The sequence below is a fragment of the Bos indicus x Bos taurus genome, chromosome 1, assembly GCF_003369695.1.
Source record: "Bos indicus x Bos taurus breed Angus x Brahman F1 hybrid chromosome 1, Bos_hybrid_MaternalHap_v2.0, whole genome shotgun sequence".
NCBI classification, from domain to species: Eukaryota; Metazoa; Chordata; class Mammalia; order Artiodactyla; family Bovidae; genus Bos; species Bos indicus x Bos taurus.
Window position 1 is genome coordinate 152,631,959 of NC_040076.1, and position 19,684 is coordinate 152,651,642.

Genomic DNA, 19,684 nt, shown 5'->3' on the forward strand with positions numbered 1-19,684 from the left:
GATTTAGGTCCTCTCCCTTTTTTTCTTGATGAGTCTTGCTAAAGGTTTATCAATTTTGTTTATCTTTTCAGGAAATCAGCTTTTAGTTTTATTGATTGTTGTATTTTCTTTGTCTCTATTTCATTTCTGCACCAATCTTCATGACTTCTTTCTTTCTACTAACTTTGGGTTTTGTTTGACTTCTTTCTCTAGTTGCTGTAGATGTAAGGTTAGATTATTTGTGAGTTTTCTGATTCCTCGGGTAAGCTTGTATTGCTATAAACTTATCTCTTAGAACTGCTTTCTCTGCATCCCATAGGTTTTGGATGGCTGTGTTTTCATTTGCATTTGTTCTTAGGTATTTTTTAATCTCCTCTTTGACATCTTCAGTGACTCATTGGTTGTTTAGTAGCTTATTGTTTAGTCTCCACGTGTTTATGTTTTTTGCAGTTTTTTTGCTTGTAATTGATTTCTAATCTCATAATGTTGTGGTTGGAAAAATTACTTGATATGGTTTCAGTTCTCTTACATTTACTGAGGCTTGCTCTGTGGCCTCGCATGTGAGCTGTCCCAGAGAGTGTTCCATGTACATTGGAATCTTGCTACTTTCAGATGGAATGCTCTATAAATACCACTTACGTCCATCTGATCTAATGTGGCATTTAAGGGCTGTGTTCTTTTATTCTGTCTGGATGATCTGTTCATTGATGTAACTATTATGGCGTTACTGTCAATTCTCACTTTTTGTTAACATTTGCCTTATATATGGAGGTGCTTCCTGTGCTGGGCACACATGTTTACAATTGTTACATCTTCTTCTTGGATTGATTCTTTGATCATTTTGTCCTTCAAAGTGGACACGCTTTGATCAAAGATCAGAGTGTCCTTCTTTATCTCTTCTAACAGTCTTTATTTTAAAGTCCATTTTGTCTGATACGAGTATTGCTACTCCAGCTTTCTTTTGATTTCCATTTGCACAGAATCTCTCATTCCATCCCCTCACTTTCAGTCTGTGTGTGTCACTAGATCTGAATCAGGTCTCTTGTAGACAGCATATATATGGGTCTTGTTTTTGTATCCATTCAGCCAGTCTGTGTCTTTTGGTTGAAGCATTTAATTCATTTACATATAAGAGGATTATCGTTTATATATGTTCTTACAGTCAGTCTTCTGCATGTGAATGAGTTGCATTCTGGGAGTGCGTTCATAAGTCCAATTTGTAAGTCCAACAGAGTTACCCTAGGCATCCAGCTTTTATAGATAACTTTTACAGAGATGTGAACTCACGTGATTGGACATGTGAATGCGTGTTGCATGTTTGAAAGTTAACAACTTGAAGGTTCGTATGTGGGGGACTTACTTTATTGCCATTTTGTTCATTGTTTTTGATCTGTTTTTGTAGATATTTTTTTCTTCCTTTGCTGCTCTTTTGTTCTTCTGTGATACGATGACTATCTTTAATGTTGTGTTTGGATTCCTTTTTCTTATAGATTTTTCAGTTGCAGTTGTCGGGGTTTGATATAGCAGTCTGTATGTGTATGTATATGATGGTTTTAAGTTGCTGGTCTCTTATTACAAATGCATTTCAAATGCCATGTACGTGTACTCGCCTCTCCTCGTGATGACTGGTTTTGAGGCCCTGTTCGTGTGTGGGCTTTCCCTCCCTTTACTGTACGTTTGTCTTTACCAGTGAGCCTTCCCGTTCCTTCACTTTCTTGTTTTCAGTTGTGGCCTTTGCTTTTCCGCTTAGAGAAGTTCCTTTAGTCTTTGTTGTAAAGCCAGTCTGGTGGTGCTGAATTCTTTTAGCTTTTGCTTATCTGTAGAGCTTTTGATTTCTCTGTCAGATCTAAAGGAGAGCCTTGCTGGGTGTTCACGGTCATAGGTTTTCCCTGTCGTCACTTTAAATGTTGTGTATCATGCCACGCTCTTCTGGCCTGCAGAGGCTTTGTTTTGCTTTTGTTGTGCTTTGACACCAAGTTGGAGGCTACCGGGGGGCTTCCTTGATGGCTCAGATGGTAAAGAATCTGCCTGCAATGCAGGAGACCTAGGTTCAATCCCTGGGTCTGGAACGTCTCCTGGAGAAGGAAATGGCAACCCCCTCCAGTATTCTTGCTTGGGAATTCCATGAACAGAGGAACCTGACCAGCTGCAGTCCATGGGGTCCCAGAGTCAGACACGACTTAGTCGTGGAAGAGATGATGGTGGCTTAGAGCAGGGTGGTGGGGAGTGGGGTGGGGTTGATGGGATTCACAGGTGGGTGGGGGTGTACACAGAGAAGAGGGCAGGAGAGCCAGAGACTTCTAGCTTTGGGGTTTGGATAATCGGGGAAGATGATGAAGGTAGCTGCCGGGGACCAGCCCCGGCTGATCCAGGGTATTCGAAGCAGAGACGGCATAGGCGAGGATCAGGATACAATAGCTTCAATTAGATATTAATTAAAGATATAAAGAGTAATAGAATAAGGATAGCTCAGTAGGAAAATTCAGTGGAGAAAAGAGGCTGAGTAGCTTGGTTTACGCGGGAGACCAATAAAACTTCAAGACAAGAAGTTTGCACCACTTACGTAGGCCGCAGGCGTCCTTCCGTTCTCCTGAAGGAGAGGAGACACTGAGACCTCCCCGGTCGGATCTTAGAAGCCCAGGCATAATTAGTAAGCATGGCGGGTTCCGCGCTCCAGATGGAGACTCAACCAGAGTGAGAGAGAGAGCGACATGGGGAGACCAGTATTTCGAGAAATTGATCCCAATTCTTTATTTTCCATGGTCTACTTTTATACACTGAGATGTTATGCAAAAGTCACGCGGGGTCAGCAGTCCTGACTTTTATCAAAGTCAGGTGCTTCATACAAATGTATACAGAGGTCTTAGGGGTGTTACATCATCTTCTGGCCAGGGGGGCCTGCTGACAATTTACGACCCTCTCCTTGTGACAGCGGTCAGTCAATCAGGACACTTATTTCTCCAGGGCTGATTATTCTTAAAACAGACGCCACCCAAATAAAGTTACATTCCTACAGGGTGAGGGTGTAGTGGGTTTTAGTTAAGGAAAGAATTTACTTAGCCCAAGGTCTAACGTGATTAATATCAAAGGTTAATACTTATTCCTTCTATATATTCATTAATGTGTGTAAGGGCAGGGGATATGGAGACTTAGCAACAAACATTGGCTCAATAAATGAAAAACCCTTCACCAACACAATTTCTAATTAGCCCGCTATACTTATAGTTTTCTAACTTCTCTAAAGAACCTGTTTTTAGAGGGTTTAAAGCATCTTGTGCCTCTCACGGTTGGGAGGCTGTGAGCAATCACATGTGGCCGGACAAGCCTGTCAGGCAGGCTAGAGAACCTTCAGAGGAGTTTGTAGGTTAAAACACTCTTATCACACCCAGGAATTATTATTAACTGGAGCTCTAGGTTAACTCCTTCTCCGAAAGAGGTGGTGGGGGACAGCCCCCTGTAAAGTCAGAGGTGTAGGTAAGAGCACAAAGTAGTAAAGTAGGCAGGCTCTGGTTATGGGGGTAGACGCTCGGGGATTTCCAGGGGGACTCCTGAGGCTCGATCCCGCCTTTGCGTATGTCGAGCCTCCTTCCTCATGACCTTTGTCACGGGCGGAGTACCTCACTCTGGCCCCCAACAGGTAGCACATACTTGTTAAAACAGAAGAACAAGTTTGGAGGAAGGAATAAAGGGCTCTGTTTGAGGATAACCTGGGGTGGGAGGTGGAAGGTGGATGGAGTTACAGGTGAGATGAGATCAGCCATGAGCTTTGTCAGCTCACGTCATCCGTTGAATCCACATGGAGATTATGCTGTTTTTACTGGTTTTGTATGTGCTTGAAGTTTTCCATAGTGAAAAAGAGAGAAACGTTGAGAGATAAAAGCATTCTGTGTCGGATTATGTTGTTTGAAATGGAAACTGAAGTCTGCAGTTGAATGTGTGAGATTGGAGTTTGCGGCTGGAGATGAACAGTGTAAGCCTCGTGGAGAGGTGGGGGGCGGGCTTGCGGGACTCCGCCTGGGATGCGCCCACATCCAGCGGTCAAGCGGAAGAGGACGGGCCAGTGGAGGAAATGGGGCGGGAGGGTGATGAGCAGGTGTGGGTGAAGCCGGCGAGAAGAGCGCTTCCTGGAGGGCGCGGCAGCCACGTGGATTCTGAGTGGCCAGCGCTGGGCGTCCTGCGGTGGTGGTGGGCGGCCGGAGTGGCCACCTTCCATGCATTGCCGAGTGTGAATGCCTGCCAGGCTGTGGAGGGGAGTCGAGTGGGAAATAAGAAAGTGGAGCCAGGACCATAGACCACGCTTCAGTTTTTTATGTGGATGGGAGCAGGGACATGGGTAACAGCTCGATGAAGGGAGAAGCTTGTTTTGTGTGTTGTATTTTGAAAAGCAGCAGAGCACAGTAGTCACGTGCCTGGATTCAGATCTCAGCTTTGCCGCTCAGCGGCTCTAGGACCTCAGTCTTCTCACGTGCAAAGTGGGGATGTCAGTGATACTCGCTCCTTAGGGCTGTTGTGACTGTCGAGTCAGTTACTGTGCACGCAGTGCCTGGTAAGCTCTGTGTGTGGGCGCTGGCGGTCTCCTCCTGTGCGCATGTGTTGTCATGGAGACGAGGGAGGAGAGGGTGCTGCCTGAGAGAGGGGAGGCTTGAGGGGCAGAGAGCAGACTGGGTCGGTGGGCGGCCGAGTCTTCAGGAGGAGCAGGCGAGTGCGCACTCACACCAGGCCGAGTGCCGCGGTGCTGGCGGCTCTGCCACTGCGGAGCTTGTGCAGGTGGCAGCGCATGCGCTCTTTGCGCGCCAGTGATTGACTTCTGCAAAACCCGCCTCTTGTCATCAGATTCCTGCTCATCAGGTCGCTCCGGCCTCAGCTGAAATCATGTCTCTGGGCCTTGGTGTCCTTGTGTGTAAGCACCATCCTTGACAGCGACTAAGTGTTCCTTCAGCCCTGAAGTGCTCTGTGCCCCGGCTGTGTTTTTGTTTCAGGTTGTCTCCAGTCCTAGCTTGGTCTCAGTTTTTAAGCCAGCAAAAGAATGGATGGGCGTGGACGGGGGAAGGCAGCCGGGCTTCCCAGAGAAAGGCCCGTTTCCTGCAGAGACTTCTGTAGCAGCAGGAACCTCCAAACACCATCCACAGAACCTTTCAGTCAGTAGGATGGCATTTCCTTGTAGGTGCTGACTCCGTCAAAGCATGAAAAGCGTGTGCTACTGGGAGCGGGCAGATGTATTGTGATTTTGTTGAACAGCAGAAGGGCTGTTTTATGGGAACTTCATTTCCTGCCATGTGTTTTAACTTAGGACATGACTGGTTGAGGTTTCAGTTGCAGAATCTTCTGATTCATTGAGTATAAGAACAAGTACACATGTTAAAACATACAGTTCCTCCATCATGTTTTCCCTTTTCACTAAAAGTAGAGAAAGAGTAGCATATAACCAGAGCCATGACTACAGATCTTAATATCATGAAATCGTTTTCAGAATAAAAATGATGTGGCCTTCAAGAAGATTTTGCTAGTGTTTTTCACTCTACCTCGCCAGGAATCTGTATATAGTGAACAGTATTTGTATTAAGAAAATAAAACGTTAAGAGGGAGACATGTCTTTAAAAATTGGGGATTGTGCAAGGCAGTTTGCATTTTTGCCCAGATTATTTAGACTAATCGCCACAGGAATGTTGCCTTCTTTGGTAATATAAGTAGGCAAAAAGCATCTGGGAACGTTTTCGTGAAGGCTATCCAAATGAAAAGTGGACCTTTCCAATAGGAGGTGTAACTTCTTTCCCTTCTTCACTGAATTCTTTATTTGGACTTTGGCAGACGGTTGCTGATGGTATTTTACATGGTCTAGCGTCTGCTGACGGAGCAAGCTTGTGTTTCAGCTCAGGTTCTCTGCGCCTCACCCCCCCGGCCCCATGACTGTGAATGTCACTTCCCTGCCCCCAGGTGACTCTTTGGGCTGTGTTTAAAGCTTGCACTTACCTAGATTTTAATGAATCCAGAAGCCCACTGTTACAGGTGAAATAATCGAGCTCTTGCTGTGTTTTCACGAATTGTTATACTGAAAGAAAATAATGAAAACAAATGTTTCTTTTTAGTAAACCTAAAAAAAATATCGAGAGTAGTAATGTAATGGAGAGTCCTCTGATGATCGTTGCTATTTGTCTTTGTAATAAGATGTTTAGAGCGTGTGGCAAACGAAGAGTCCTATCCCACTGAAAAAATCCCCGTCTTCCCTGCCCTCTTCTGTGTTTTGAATATGAACTAGGCCAGGCTTTCTTTAATGGTCTCCCACCTCCTTTTTTCCTTTCTGTTTTGACCATAAAAAGCTCCTGAATTTCTACTAACCTTTGTTTTAGAAACCAGTTTTAGGTCACTTTGAGTTAGAGTTTTGATCCATTCTGCAGATATTTACTGACTGTTAACTATGCATTTAGCTCTGTGCTTAAGGTGGGGAGTTGATCTAGATGTCGGTTCTGTCTCCTACCTGCAGGAGGCTTTTGGTTTGTGTGTGGAAAAGATATGTTCATGAATATTTCTATTTACATAAAATGTGCTAAGTAGGATAGACAGGCGGAAACAACAGAAATTCAAGCGAGAAGAGTGGGATTCCTGGCTCAGGGTGATGGTGGGTGAGCCAGGGGAGGAGGCGTGAGGGGAGCGCACGGAGCTGGCTCCGGCATGAGGGACGAGCCAGGCTGTGTGTGCCTGTGCCCAGTGTGGGTTTGACATGCTAAGTCCTGGGTGGGCCCAGAACGGAAGCCCCAGCGGCAGGACGTGGCTGCTTTGGCAGGGCCCCTGAGTGAGGCACAGCCTTCTCCACCTCGGCCCCGGGCTCCAGAAGGGTTGTGGAAGGAAGGAGCGTGGTGGGTTCAGTCGTGCGTGTCAGTGCCTTTGCCTTCGGGACAGAGCTCTCAGGAGGTCAAGGGCCAGGCAGACCTGGGTGTGACTCTGGGCTCACCCATGCCCGAGTGATCGTGAGCACATCACCCAACCTTCCTGTTTGCTCTTCTGCAGAATGGAGGGTAATAGTCCTGTCTCTTGGGGGGAATATGGTTAGCTGTATTAGCTGCATGAATTAATGTACATTAAACATCTACCTCAGAACCTGGAGTGCACCTGAGCTAAATGCCCCTCAGATGTTGGCTGTCGTCACAGAGAGTGTAGCTGTGAGCTGGCAGTTGGCAGAAAAGGAATGCCGCTTTGGGGTGAAGGGACAGTAGCTTTGGGAGTGCTTGAGGGCCTTGACCCCGAGGTGGAGAGCGAGCAGGGGTGAGGCTCCTGGTGAGGAGTGGGGGGAGGAGCAGAGAAGGGGCAGGGGGGCCAGGTCAGGGAGGCAGGGGGGACGGGGGAGTTCCGTGTCCCATGTCCCAGGCAAGGGGGAGGCCTCGGGATGTGCAGAGGAAGTCGGAAGTGTCCGATTCAGAGAGATCAGGGAGGCTGAGAACTGAGGCGGGGCGTTGAGTTTGGTTGTCGGAGAAGATGCCCCCTAGCCCTGGGGGAAGTCACAGGAGGCAGCAGCCCGGTGACCATGGGCACCGAGAACGTCACGGGGGCAGGGAAGGTTTTGTTGGATAGAAGATTATCAGTAGATTCTGGGGTTAAAGGCTGGATTTCCAAAATAAAGACAGTATGGCTTTTAAGTTGGTTCTAGCAAAATAACGTGGAGACTGTGGTTCCAAGGCCACCGTGCTTGCTGCCCATGAGAACCGCCCCCTGGGGTTGGGTGCTCAGTCTTCGAGGCCCTGTGTGGTGGCAGTGATGATGTGACCTGTGCAGTGGTGCATGGATCGAGTGTAAGATTGCGTTGTAATAGCAGATACGTACTGGTAGACTCGTCACCATTAGTGTAGTAAGCTGCAGTAAATGCTTACTGAGCAGTTACTCGGGGCAGCAGTGTTACTCACACAGGCTTTGCATGAACGCTGTTCCTGTCACCGAGCTGAGAGGCTGGGCTCACACACGCGCCCGGGCTCACACGGCTGGCCCGTGGTGGAGCCAGGCTACGGCAGCTGCACTGTGGCTGTGGGACCCTGGCTGCAAACAGCCATCCTCTGCTGCTTCCTCTTGTTGGCTGAGCTGCTGAGGACGGGCTGCTAGCATCGGGCATCATGTCTGATGAGTTGGGGGGTCTGGGGGGCAGGCTGGATGTGGGGGAAGGCTGGTGGGAGCTGAGTGAGGCAGCCTTTCAGCAGGGTGGGTGGGGCCGGGGTCACAGGCGCAGGCAGAGGCTCCGCAGGGCAGAGCCGACCCGACGTGCTCTCAGGGACAGGAGAGAGGGCTGGTGAGAACGCCAAGAAAGGTCCTCAGTGGCGGGGCTTTACGGGAGCACGAGAGAGCCAGCACGTTTTCAGAGGTGCTTTGCGGTCAGGGAGACCACCAGCATCTGGAGCTTTCCTGTGGAATTTTAGGAGTTGTCTCCCACTGCTCATTTGACTAGACTTGGTCCTACTGGAGAAAAGGGGCTGGATGAGCTCACATTCGTTGGAAGGACTGATGTTGAAGCTGAAACTCCAATACTTTGGCCACCTGATGTGAAGAACCGACTCATTGGAAAAGACCCTGATGCTGGGAAAGGTTGAAGACGGGAGAAGGGGATGACAGGATGAGATGGTTGGATGGCGCCACTGACTCGATGGACATGAGTTTGGGTGAACTCCAGGAGTTGGTGATGGACAGGGAGGCCTGGTGTGCTGCGGTACATGAGGTCGCAAAGAGTCGGACACGACAGAGCGACTGAACTGAAACTCTCATTAGGAGGGGAGGCCCCTGACCTTGACCAAGCCCCGGGGCGCCCCCTGGTGGAGTGGAACAGGTAACACAGGCAGAAAGTCTGTATTTGGACGCCGGCTACTGGTGGGATTTGCTGCCAGAAGTGGAGCCCAAAGCAGTAGGAGGCGGGGAGCCTTACTGTCTTCTCTCTCCTGTTGTGAAGAAGTCCCAGCTCTGGGAGGAGGAGAGACCCAAAGGCGGAAGAAACAGGTGTTGGAAGTAGAACCATGTGGAGCTTGAGGAATGTGGGGCATGGATAACACTGGACTGAAGAGGGCCTGACTCAGGCCTTTTTAGAGTTTTCTGAAGATCAGACACGTCATTTAAAACAGTGCTTCTCCAGCGACCTGTAGCAAAAGGCTGTTTTCATTGCTGTTTGAAGGTTGTGAACCGTTTATATCTTGTAAAATACAATAAAAATGAACTGGAAAAGATAAATGCAGAAAACAAAGACACAGGGAGTGCACGTCCAATTCGTTGTCTGTTGTTAGAGTCAACAGAGACACAGTCTCCTCTTCGGAATTGCTCAACACAAAGTCTCTAAGTGTTTGCTTTTCATTTCTGAAGTCAGCGTGACTTGGACTTAGGCAGGCTCAGGACAAACACAGGCTTGCGGCTGACCGTGGCGCTCGGTAGCGTGCTTGCTCCGGAGCAGTCAGGCTGCAGGCAGGGCCTCACGGGGCTGGCGGGGGGACCGCTCTTTTCCCAGCCCCCAGCCTGGTGCTGGTGCACGCTGCACACTTGGCAAACACGCACTTGTTAAACAGTCCCCGTAAGAGACAGTTTTTATACGCAGAATAAAATTCAGTGAGTATGATAGCAAGTCTCCCAAAATAATTGAAAGTTGTTCATCTGGTGGTAGGCAGAATTCTGAAGCAAAATATGCTTTACCTTGTTTTGCAGTTTTTGAAAACCACATCATCTTTGTAGAGTAAAAAAAAAAAAACTGCAGTTACTAGAAAGTGAGTTTGTTTCTGAGTTGAGTGCCCCTAACCTCAGCCAGCATCATCTTTTGGTTCCAGGTCGTTTCGGCAGCCAAGGTGTGTGGAGTGGCTAGCGAGTCCCCATCGGTGAAGAGGCTCCGCCTGCTCGTCGCCGATAAAGACTTTTCTTTTAAGGCCGGCCAGTGGTAAGTGGCTCTTCTGTTTCCTCAGCATGTGTGGTCCAGGTGATGTCAGACACCAGAGCTGCTTTTTCCTTCTTGGAAGGACTTCTGTGACTGCTATTTCTCCCCGGGAAGAGGGATTCTAGGGTGTCTCCCGTCAGCCTGAGCCTCTTCTGGCATGGAGAACCTGATTCCTTTCCTAGCCTCAGGGCCCACCTTGGTTCTGAGCCCGGGAGCCTCTCAGCCGAAGATGAACGTTGCTGCCTTGAGTTTTCAGAGGGAGACAGAGCGGCTAGTCGTGGTCCGGACCCGACAGCTGACAGTTGATTCTGCTCTGCAGGCCTGGCTGCCGATGGAATGCACTGCAGTCGTCCCCTTTGCTTCACTTATGTGTTGCTGGGGGTGGATACACTTCTAAAAAATCAGCCTTTATGTCAAATGCTAGTAAACGCAGAAGTCTGAAACTGGTTATGGCAACCAGTCTTGTCACCGAGGTGCCCACCCTCTCGCCTGAATTCTGCAACCTTCACGCCTTGTCTGGGTTGAGTTGAAATAGCTTTTGCTGAATTTGTTAGCAGGACGCTCCCCCCCGATCGGACCCAGCCCGCATCACGCTCATGGCCGAGGGCTGGTCAGTATGCTGACACGGGAGCAGCCCAGCTGTCCCAGTGTTCCCGCGAAGGGCCTCACTGAGCAGCTGTGGAAGTTGGATAGTAAAGACCACAACCCGTATTTCCTTAGGAAAGGTGTGTTTGGGTGTCTGTTTCCTTTATTTAAATCCAGCTTTCATTTCTAAATGAGTTTCTGGCATGTCAATCTTGGTCGTCTTTCTTAGGAGCCACTTGACTAATTTTGGCAGTCCATCTGGAAATGTGGTTTTGTTAGGAGGAGGATGTGTGATAATAGCAAGAGTTAGCAGGCTTGTGTTAATAGTTTGCTTTGAATTTAGAACCAGAAAACAAGATGCTGATTGCAATAATTTGCGCTTGTGAAGCAATTTACTGCAATCTTTGCACATGTTCAGTGATACATATTAAGTGCATTTGGGCTGTTTCGAGGGGGGGTTGGCAACGTTTTTACCCTTCAAAACTGGTTTAGCGGTTATTGCGTTGAACAGTGCGGACTTCGAGTATAAGGATCTGTCTTTGCACGTTTCCCTTCTGGGGAGGCGTTTGTGCCCTGTGCACGCCGTTATCTGTGTGCCTTCCGCTTGGAATGGTGCCAACTCTGACCCCGGTGTCCCGATGACAGAGCCTGTGCCTTGGTTATCCTGCTGCGCCCGCGGTGTGCGTACGAGCATGGTAGGAAAACGTCATCATTTCCTAGCGATATGCACAGAAACAGGGTCTCCCCGTGAGCCTCAGTGGAAGACTCCTCAGCATGGTGCCGCGTATGCCGTGTCACTGAATGGCTCTGGTAGCCCCGTCCAGGCGGGCGCTGATTCAGTGCATGGCGGACAGAGGGCGGTGTGGGGCGGGGGTCAGCTCCAGCTGGTCCGTGTTTCCCTGCCAAGCGAGTCAGTCCCTCGTCCCTGGCATCTGGCCCGTCTCCTTGAGAAGGCTGCTGCCTTAACACCGCCTCTCCGCATGGCTCTGGACACTGTGAGCCCTTTGGCCGTGTGACTTGGTGGTTACCAAGGTGGTGGGCACTGCCCCGTCGGCACTGTCGCTGGGGTGGCTTGCTCGCAGGCTCTCTTAAATGGTTGGCTCACCCGTCACCCCACGTGGCACTTGAGGGGAGAGAGGAGGGGGCTGCCGTGTGCTCACGGGGTTGGAGTGGTCGGAGGGAGAGCTGCTGGAGCCAGGGGGAGGGCGCCCGCTGGGCCGTGAGCCCTCGTCCCTGGACTCTGGACTGGTGGCCCCCGCCAATGCCTGCCACGCTCCAAGAGGAGGCGCAGAGCCGCCTCTGAGTGTGCAAGTGCACGCTCTGCGGCCTTGGGCCCTGACCCTCGGGTGGACACTCCCAGCCTAGACCAGGCATGGTCCTCCGGGGCTGTTGGCTGCTGGGGTTCCTGTACTGGGAGACAGCTCTCAGATCTCACACCATCCCATCCAGAGAGAAAGGGAGAACTCCTTCAGACCCATTTCCCGCACGAGCAGGACTGAACCTTCTGGGTTTCTCCCACCAGGAGCTCACAGCTTAGCACGAAGCTCCCTGGGGAGTCCTGCTCTGGACCTTGCTTGGAGCTCCCCCGACTGAGGCGGGAAGGATGGAGCTGGACGTGGCCCCAACAGTCTCCCCCTGCCCATGAGTGCCCGGGGCTGCCAGGTTCAGTGTACCCGGGGTGTCGGTGCTGTGGGCGGGTCCATCCCAGGGGCTGGTCTCGCTCCCAGTCTGCCGCTCTGCCTTCCCACCTGCTGGCTCTGCAAGGTGGGCGGCTTCCTTTTTGCTCTGGGCTTCGGTTTCCATGTCCTTGAAGAGGAAAGAGTAACACTTCGGTGTTGTAGGATATGTCAGGCATTTGGCACGGTGCCTGATGTTTACTTTATGCGTTTGTTTTGGGTGTCTGTTGTAGCCAGTGCTTTGCTCAGGCCGTCAGAGAGCATCTGTGCTGGTGAGGTCCTCTGTGAGGAGTGTCTTTGAGGTCCCGGGGACAGTCTGAGCTCCTCGCCAGCCTCCCGTGCACCGAGGCTGCTGTGGGAAAAGCAGCCGGCCTGCTAGGAGTGGGCAGGCACACGCCTCTGGTGCCCGCTGCACGCCCGGGCTGTGTGCAGAACACACCAGGGAGCAGGCGACGCGTTTCTGAGTGGGGCAGGCTGTGTCTCTGACTTCATACGTGATAACAGGATTTCATGCTTGAAAGTGCTCGGGGTAATGAGGTGAGAGGAGCCAGGTTAGAGAGCTAGGACTCTCCCCCGCCTGCAGTGGGGCAGCTGCACTGCAGACGTAAGCACGGCAGCGCCGCAGCCCCGACTCAGGCCCACGTGGAGGCGGTGCCGCATTCCTGGGAGTCTCCCTGCAGATGGTGTCCTCCTCCACGGCCTGTCTGATGAGCGCTGTCTTTCAGGACTCCTCTGTGAAGTCCTTCCTGATTCTTCCATCCCTGGTGGAATTAACTTCTTTTTCCTCCCCTCCCCTCCCCTCTGCATGTCCCATCCACCCCCAAGCAGATTTTTTTTAAAAATAAAATGCGGTAGCTGTCTTAGTATTTCCCTGATAAAATCAGGATCACATGTTGGAGCTATGCAGGAGTCTGCGCTAAGCATGAGAGCTTCCAGATGCATCTCAAGTGACGCCGCCTTCTCTCTCCCAAGTGGATTCTTTCACGCTAATGCTCAGTCACGTCTGACTCTCTGTGACCCTCTGAACTGTGGCATACCAGGCTCCCCTGTCCATGGCATTCTCCGGGCAAGGATACTGGAGTGGGTTGCCGTTTCCTCCTCTAGGGGATCTCCCTGACCCAGGGATTGGGTCAGACCCAAGGGGTCTTCTGTGTCCCCTTTATTTCAGGCAGATTCTTTACCTGCTGAGCCATCAGGTTAATCTTCTTCCCATTAGGGAGGTTTGTGAGGGTGGGAGCCAAGACAGACTTTCATTTTTACTGCCAGCACCAGCCTCTGTGCCTGTGCATGGTCGGCAGACAGAGGCTGTCTGTCGTGTTTGCTGAGTCGGGCAGCTTAGAGTGGGGATCTCGGGGAAGCGCGTTTGCTCGGCTGTGGCCCATGTGCCTGCTGTGTGCTGGGCCCTGTGGCGGGACAGGGCTGCCGGTGTCACCCTAGATGTGGACATGCGTGCTTCGCTGCAGAACCAGGCCCTTTCTCTCTGCTCTTCATGTACTCGCTGCAAAAGACGGCATTTTTAACAGGGGTGTGTGCGTGAGTGTGTGTGTGTGTCTAAAACTTACTCTTTCTTGGAAAGATATTTTACTAACTATGTATTGTGCATATTTTCTTAGGCCTATTCAGATGAGGTTCTTCTGTAGCATTTCATGAAGGAGTCCTTTTTCCTAAAGGTGGAGGGTTTTCAGAGTTACTAGAGAAGAGGGATTCCCCTTCAGTTACTGGAGAAAAAGGTCTCTATCAACGTCAAGCAGCAGAGGGTGCTATCGTTCAGGAAATAAAGCAGCAAAAATAGCTCAGAGATTAATTTTTTTTTTAAACACAGACGCTATGGAAATGCCATTCACCTCTTCTCTGAAAGCATATAGCAACGGTATTAGTAAGTGTTAACTATAGTCTTTTAAAATTTGTATCTTGTCTGAAATGGAAGGGAAATCATTCATGGGAAAGAAGGAAGTAAATACGGGCAGAAATAACCTGGGGACCTTTTCTGGAGCCCTTCCTGCCCAGAACTTGTTTTCTAAGACTGAAAAATGACCAGGGACCTAAGGCCAGAGTTGAGAAGAGAACAGCCTCTAAGGCCATACATCAGATCAGGGGAGGACACTGGGGATGACTGTCGCCTTTTTAAATTATACTGTCTGTCCTTCTTCGATGGCTGAGGAACAGCTCTATGGATAGATGAGTCTCCTGGACATGGGGATGGGAATTTTCTGTGGTCTCGGTTTGTAGTAAATTTCTCTTGCCTTGGTATGTGACTAGATTTATTGCATTTTCTAGAACTCTCACCCAAAAAAAGTTTGTGGCGTGCAGTTATTGATGGCTTGAAACTCACAAGAGTTCTCCACTCTAGGAGCGTGCTTAGGAGCGAAGAAGGCGACATGAGACTGTCAGGATTTAGGAGGCTGCGTCAGCCTATTCAGTGTAGGTGGTCAAATGCCAGCAAGAGAGTTTTTGTTGATTTCTTTTTCACATTCAGGAAACTCTTTTTATCAAGATAAACGTATCATAAAATTCACCCATTCAAAGGGTACAGTTCAGTGATTTCTAGTATATTCACAGAATTGAATTCACAGTATATTCTAGAATTGTACAGTGGTCAGCCAGTCAACTTTCAGAATATTCTCATCATCCCAGAAAGAAACTCTGCCCTGAATATGATTCACTTCCCATCCTCACCCTTAGGCACCCACTGTTCTAGTTCCTGTCTTTTATGGATTTTCCTATTCTGGACATTTTGTGTCAATGGAATTATGTAGTATGTGGTCTTTTTTTGTGACTAGTTTCCTTCACTTCTTTCAGTTCTTTGACTTCCCTGGTGGCCTAGACGGTAAAGCCTCTGTCTACAATGCGGGAGACCCGGATTCAGTTCGTGGGTCAGGAAGATCTCCTGGAGAAGGAAATGGCAACCCACTCCAGTACTCTTGCCTGGAAAATGCCATGGACAGAGGAGCCTGGCAGGCTACAGTCCATGGGGTACAAAGAGTCGGACACGACTGAGCAACGTCACTTCTTTCACTTAACACAGTTCCACTGCTCATCTGAGTGTGGCATGTTTCAGTACTTCATTCCATCCTGTGAATGTACCGCCTTTGTTTACGTATTCATCAATTGGTGAACATTTAGCTTGTTTTGGAACTTTCAGGCTGTTATCAGTAATGCTGCTATGAACATTCGTGTGCATGTTTTTAAGTGGATATATATTTTCTTTTTTCTTTAGTATATACCTCAGAGTAGAATTGCTGGTCACATCTTAACATTTTCAGGCACTGCCAAATTGTTCTTTAAAGTAGCAAGGCCCTGTTCCATTCCCATCAGCAATGTACAAAGGTTCCAGTTTCTCCAGGTCCTGACACTTGCCATTGTCTTTGTGATCAGCCATCTGTCCAGGTGAGTGTGACATTCATTAATGGCTCACTGTGATTTTGATTTGCATTTCCCTAATGACATATGACTAGACGGACCTTTGTTGGCAAAGTGATGTCTCTGCTTTTCAATATGCTATCTAGGTTGATCATAACTTTCCTTCCAAGGAGTAAGCGTCTTTTAATTTCATGGCTGCAGTCACCATCTGCAGTGATTTTGGAGCCCCAAAAAATAAAGTCTGACACTGTTTCCAGTGGTCATGTATGGATGTGAGAGTTGGACTGTGAAGAAGGCTGAGCGCGAAGGATTGATGCTTTTGAACTGTGGTGTTGGAGAAGACTCTTGAGAATCTCTTGGACTGCAAGGAGATCCAACCAGTCCATTCTGAAGGAGATCAGCCCTGAGATTTCTTTGGAAGGAATGATGCTGAAGCTGAAGCTCCAGTACTTTGGCCACCTCATGGGAAGAGTTGACTCATTGGAAAAGACTCTGATGCTGGGAGGGATTCTGGGCAGGAGGAGAAGGGGACGACAGAGGATGAGATGGCTGGATGGCATCACTGACTCGATGGACGTGAGTCTGGGTGAACTCCGGGAGTTGGTGATAGACAGGGAGGCCTGGCGTGCTGCAATTCATGGAGTCGCAAAGAGTTGGACACAATTGAGCGACTGAACTGAACTGAACTGAATGACAAATGAGGTTGAGCATTTTTTCGTGTACTTATTATCCATTTATGTATCATCTTTGGAGAAATGTTTGTACGAATCCTTTGCCCACTTGTGAAATGTGATTTTACTTATTTCTTCATTTGTCTGTGCTGGGTCTTTGTTGCTGTGTGGACTTCTCTCTAGTTTTGGGGAGCAGGAGCTCCCAGGTGTGGTGCGTGCGTTTCTCATTGCTGGGGCTTCTCTTGCTGTGGAGCGCAGGCTCCAGGGTGTGTGGGCTCAGGAGCTGTGGCTCCCAGGCCCTAGAGCACAGGCCCAGAGTTGTGACACACAGGCTTAGTTGCTCCTTGGCCTGTGGGGTCTTCCCAGACCAGGTCCTTTTCCACGGAGCCACCAGGGAAGCCCCCTTTACCCATGTTTTGAATTTTCTTTTTATTACTATATTCTGTGTACAAATTACTCGTTAGATACATGATTCAAAAATATTTTCTCCCATTCCAAGGGTCATCTTTTAACTGTCTGGATGGTGTGTACGACACATAAGTGTGTGGCACAAAATTTTTCATCTTACGCAGTCTAGTTTCTCCAGTTTTTCTGTGACCTTTGTGTTTTAGTGTCATTTCTAAGTAGCTGGGCCATGAAGACTTACTCCTGTGTAAGTCTGAGTTTATAATTTTAATGTTTACATTTAGGTCTGTGATCTAACCAGAGTTAATGTTTGTATATGGTACGAGGTCGGGGTCCACCCTTATTCTTTTCCAGTTACTATTCACTTGTCCTAGCACTTTTTTCTTTAATTGAAGTATAGTTGATTTGCAGTGTTGTATTAGTTTCTGGTGTACAGCAAAGTGATTCAGTCATATGCGTGTGTGTGCTTATTCTTTTTCAGAGTCTGTTTCCTTTATAGATCATTCTAAAACCATCACCACTTACTGAAAAGACTCTTCTTTTGCGTTAAATTGTGCTGGTAGTCTTGTTGAAAATCAGTTGACCGTAAAACGAAGTTTATGTTTTGATTCTCAGCCTTTTGCCATTGACACCTGCCTGTCCCAACACCAGTACCACAGTGTCATCATTACTGTGATTTAAAGCAATTTTGAAATCAGAAGGTGTGAATCCTCCAAATTTATTCTTCTTTTTAAAGATTATTCTGATGATTCCAGGCTCCTTGAATTTCATATCAGTTTTATGATCAACTTATCAAAGAGACCAGCTAGGGTTTGATAAGTATTGTAGTAAATCTGTAGATCAATTTGGGAACTATTGCCATCTTAATATTAAGTCTTCCAGTCCATGAATATAAGAAGCCTTTCTGTTTATTTAGATCTTCTTTCTGTTTATTTAGATCTCTTTGATTTTTTTTCAGTAATGTAGTTTTTAGTGTATAAGTCTTAAACTTCTTTTGTGAAGTTTATTCCCAATTATTTTATTACTTTATTATAAATAGGACTTTTTCTTAATTTCACATTTAGATTGTTCATTGCTAGTGGGTAGAAATACAGTTGGTTTTTATTATTAATTTTATATTCTGCAACTTTATTTGAAGTTGTTTATTAGTTCTCCTGTATTTATAGTAAATTCATTAGGATTTTCTATATATAATGTTATGTCATCTGCAACTTCTTTCTCTTCAATCTGGATGCCTCTTATTTCATTTTCTTGCTTAATTGCCTTGGCTAGAATGTCTGGTACAGAGTTGAGTAGAATTGGTCAGAGCAGACATCTTTGCCTTGTTTCTCTTCTCAGGTGGGGAATTTTCAGCCTTTCAGGGAAGAAATGGAGTGGCCATCATGGTCAACAAAAGAGTACAACAAAATGCAGTACTTGGATGCAATCTCAAAAACGACAGAATGATCTCTGTTCGTTTCCAAGGCAAACCTTTCAATATCACAGTAACCCAAGTCTATGCTCCAACCAGTAACGCTGAAGAAGCTGAAGTTGAATGGTTCTATGAAGACCTGCAAGACCTTTTAGAACTAACACCCAAAAAAAGATGTCCTTTTCATTATAGGGGACTGGAATGCAAAAGTAGGAAGTCAAGAAACACCTGGAGTAACAGGTAAATTTGGCTTTGGAATACAGAATGAAGCAGGGCAAAGACTGATAGAGTTTAGCGAAGAAAATGCACTGGTCATAACAAACACCCTCTTCCAACAACACAAGAGAAGACTCTGTACATGGACATCACCAGATGGTCAACACCAAAATCAGATTGATTATATTCTTTGCAGCCAAAGATGGAGAAGCTCTATACAGTCAGCAAAAACAAGACCAGGAGCTGACTGTGGCTCAGACCATGAACTCCTTATTGCCAAATTCAGACTGAAATTGAAGAAAGTAGGGAAAACCACTAGACCATTCAGGTATGACCTAAATCAAATCCCTTATGATTATACAGTGGAAGTGAGAAATAGATTTAAGGGCCTAGATCTGATAGATAGAGTGCCTGATGAACTATGGAAGGAGGTTCGTGACATTGTACAGGAGACAGGGATCAAGACCATTCCTATGGAAAAGAAATGCAAAAAAGCAAAATGGCTGTCTGGGGAGGCCTTACAAATAGCTGTGAAAAGAAGAGAAGCAAAAAGCAAAGGAGAAAAGGAAAGATATAAATATCTGAATGCAGAGTTCCAAAGAATAGCAAGAAGAGATAAGAAAGCCTTCCTCAGCGATCAATGCAAAGAAATAGAGGAAAACAACAGAATGGGAAAGACTAGGGATCTCTTCAAGAAAATCAGAGATACCAAAGGAACATTTCATGCAAAGATGGGCTCTTTAAAGGACAGAAATGGTATGGACCTAACAGAAGCAGAAGATATTAAGAAGAGGTGGCAGGAATACACAGAAGAACTGTGCAAAAAAGATCTTCATGACCCAGATAATCACGATAGTGTGATCACTGACCTAGAGCCAGACATCCTGGAATGTGAAGTCAAGTGGGCCTTAGAAAGCATCACTACGAACAAAGCTAGTGGAGGTGATGGAATTCCAGTTGAGCTATTCCAAATCCTGAAAGATGATGCTGTGAAAGTGCTACACTCAATATGCCAGCAAATTTGGAAAACTCAGCATTGGCCACAGGACTGGAAAAGGTCAGTTTTCATTCCAATCCCAAAGAAAGGCAATGCCAAAGAATGCTCAAACTACCGCACAATTGCACTCATCTCACACGCTAGTAACGTAATGCTCAAAATTCTCCAAGCCATTCAGCAATATGTGAACTGTGAACTTCCTGATGTTCAAGCTGATTTTAGAAAAGGCAAAGGAGCCAGAGATCAAATTGCCAACATCCGCTGGATCATCGAAAAAGCAAGAGAGTTCCAGAAAAACATCTATTTCTGCTTTATTGACTATGCCAAAGCCTTTGACTGTGTGGATCACAATAAACGGTGGAAAATTCTGAAAGAGATGGGAATACCAGAACACCTGATCTGCCTCTTGAGAAATTTGTATGCAGGCCAGGAAGCAACAGTTAGAACTGGACATGGAACAACAGACTGGTTCCAAATAGGAAAAGGAGTTCGTCAAGG

General features: G+C 47.6%; 1 protein-coding gene across 7 annotated transcripts in view; it reads left to right on the forward strand.

Moving 5' to 3' along the window:
- Positions 1-19,684, forward strand: part of OXNAD1 (oxidoreductase NAD binding domain containing 1) — a 53,119-nt gene that overhangs the window by 18,008 nt on the left and 15,427 nt on the right. For all 7 annotated transcript variants that reach the window (XM_027549461.1, XM_027549437.1, XM_027549469.1 and 4 more), the window contains one exon: positions 9,762-9,868. In XM_027549461.1, the coding sequence (XP_027405262.1) occupies positions 9,762-9,868 (107 nt within the window). The remainder of the gene's footprint in view (positions 1-9,761; positions 9,869-19,684) is intronic.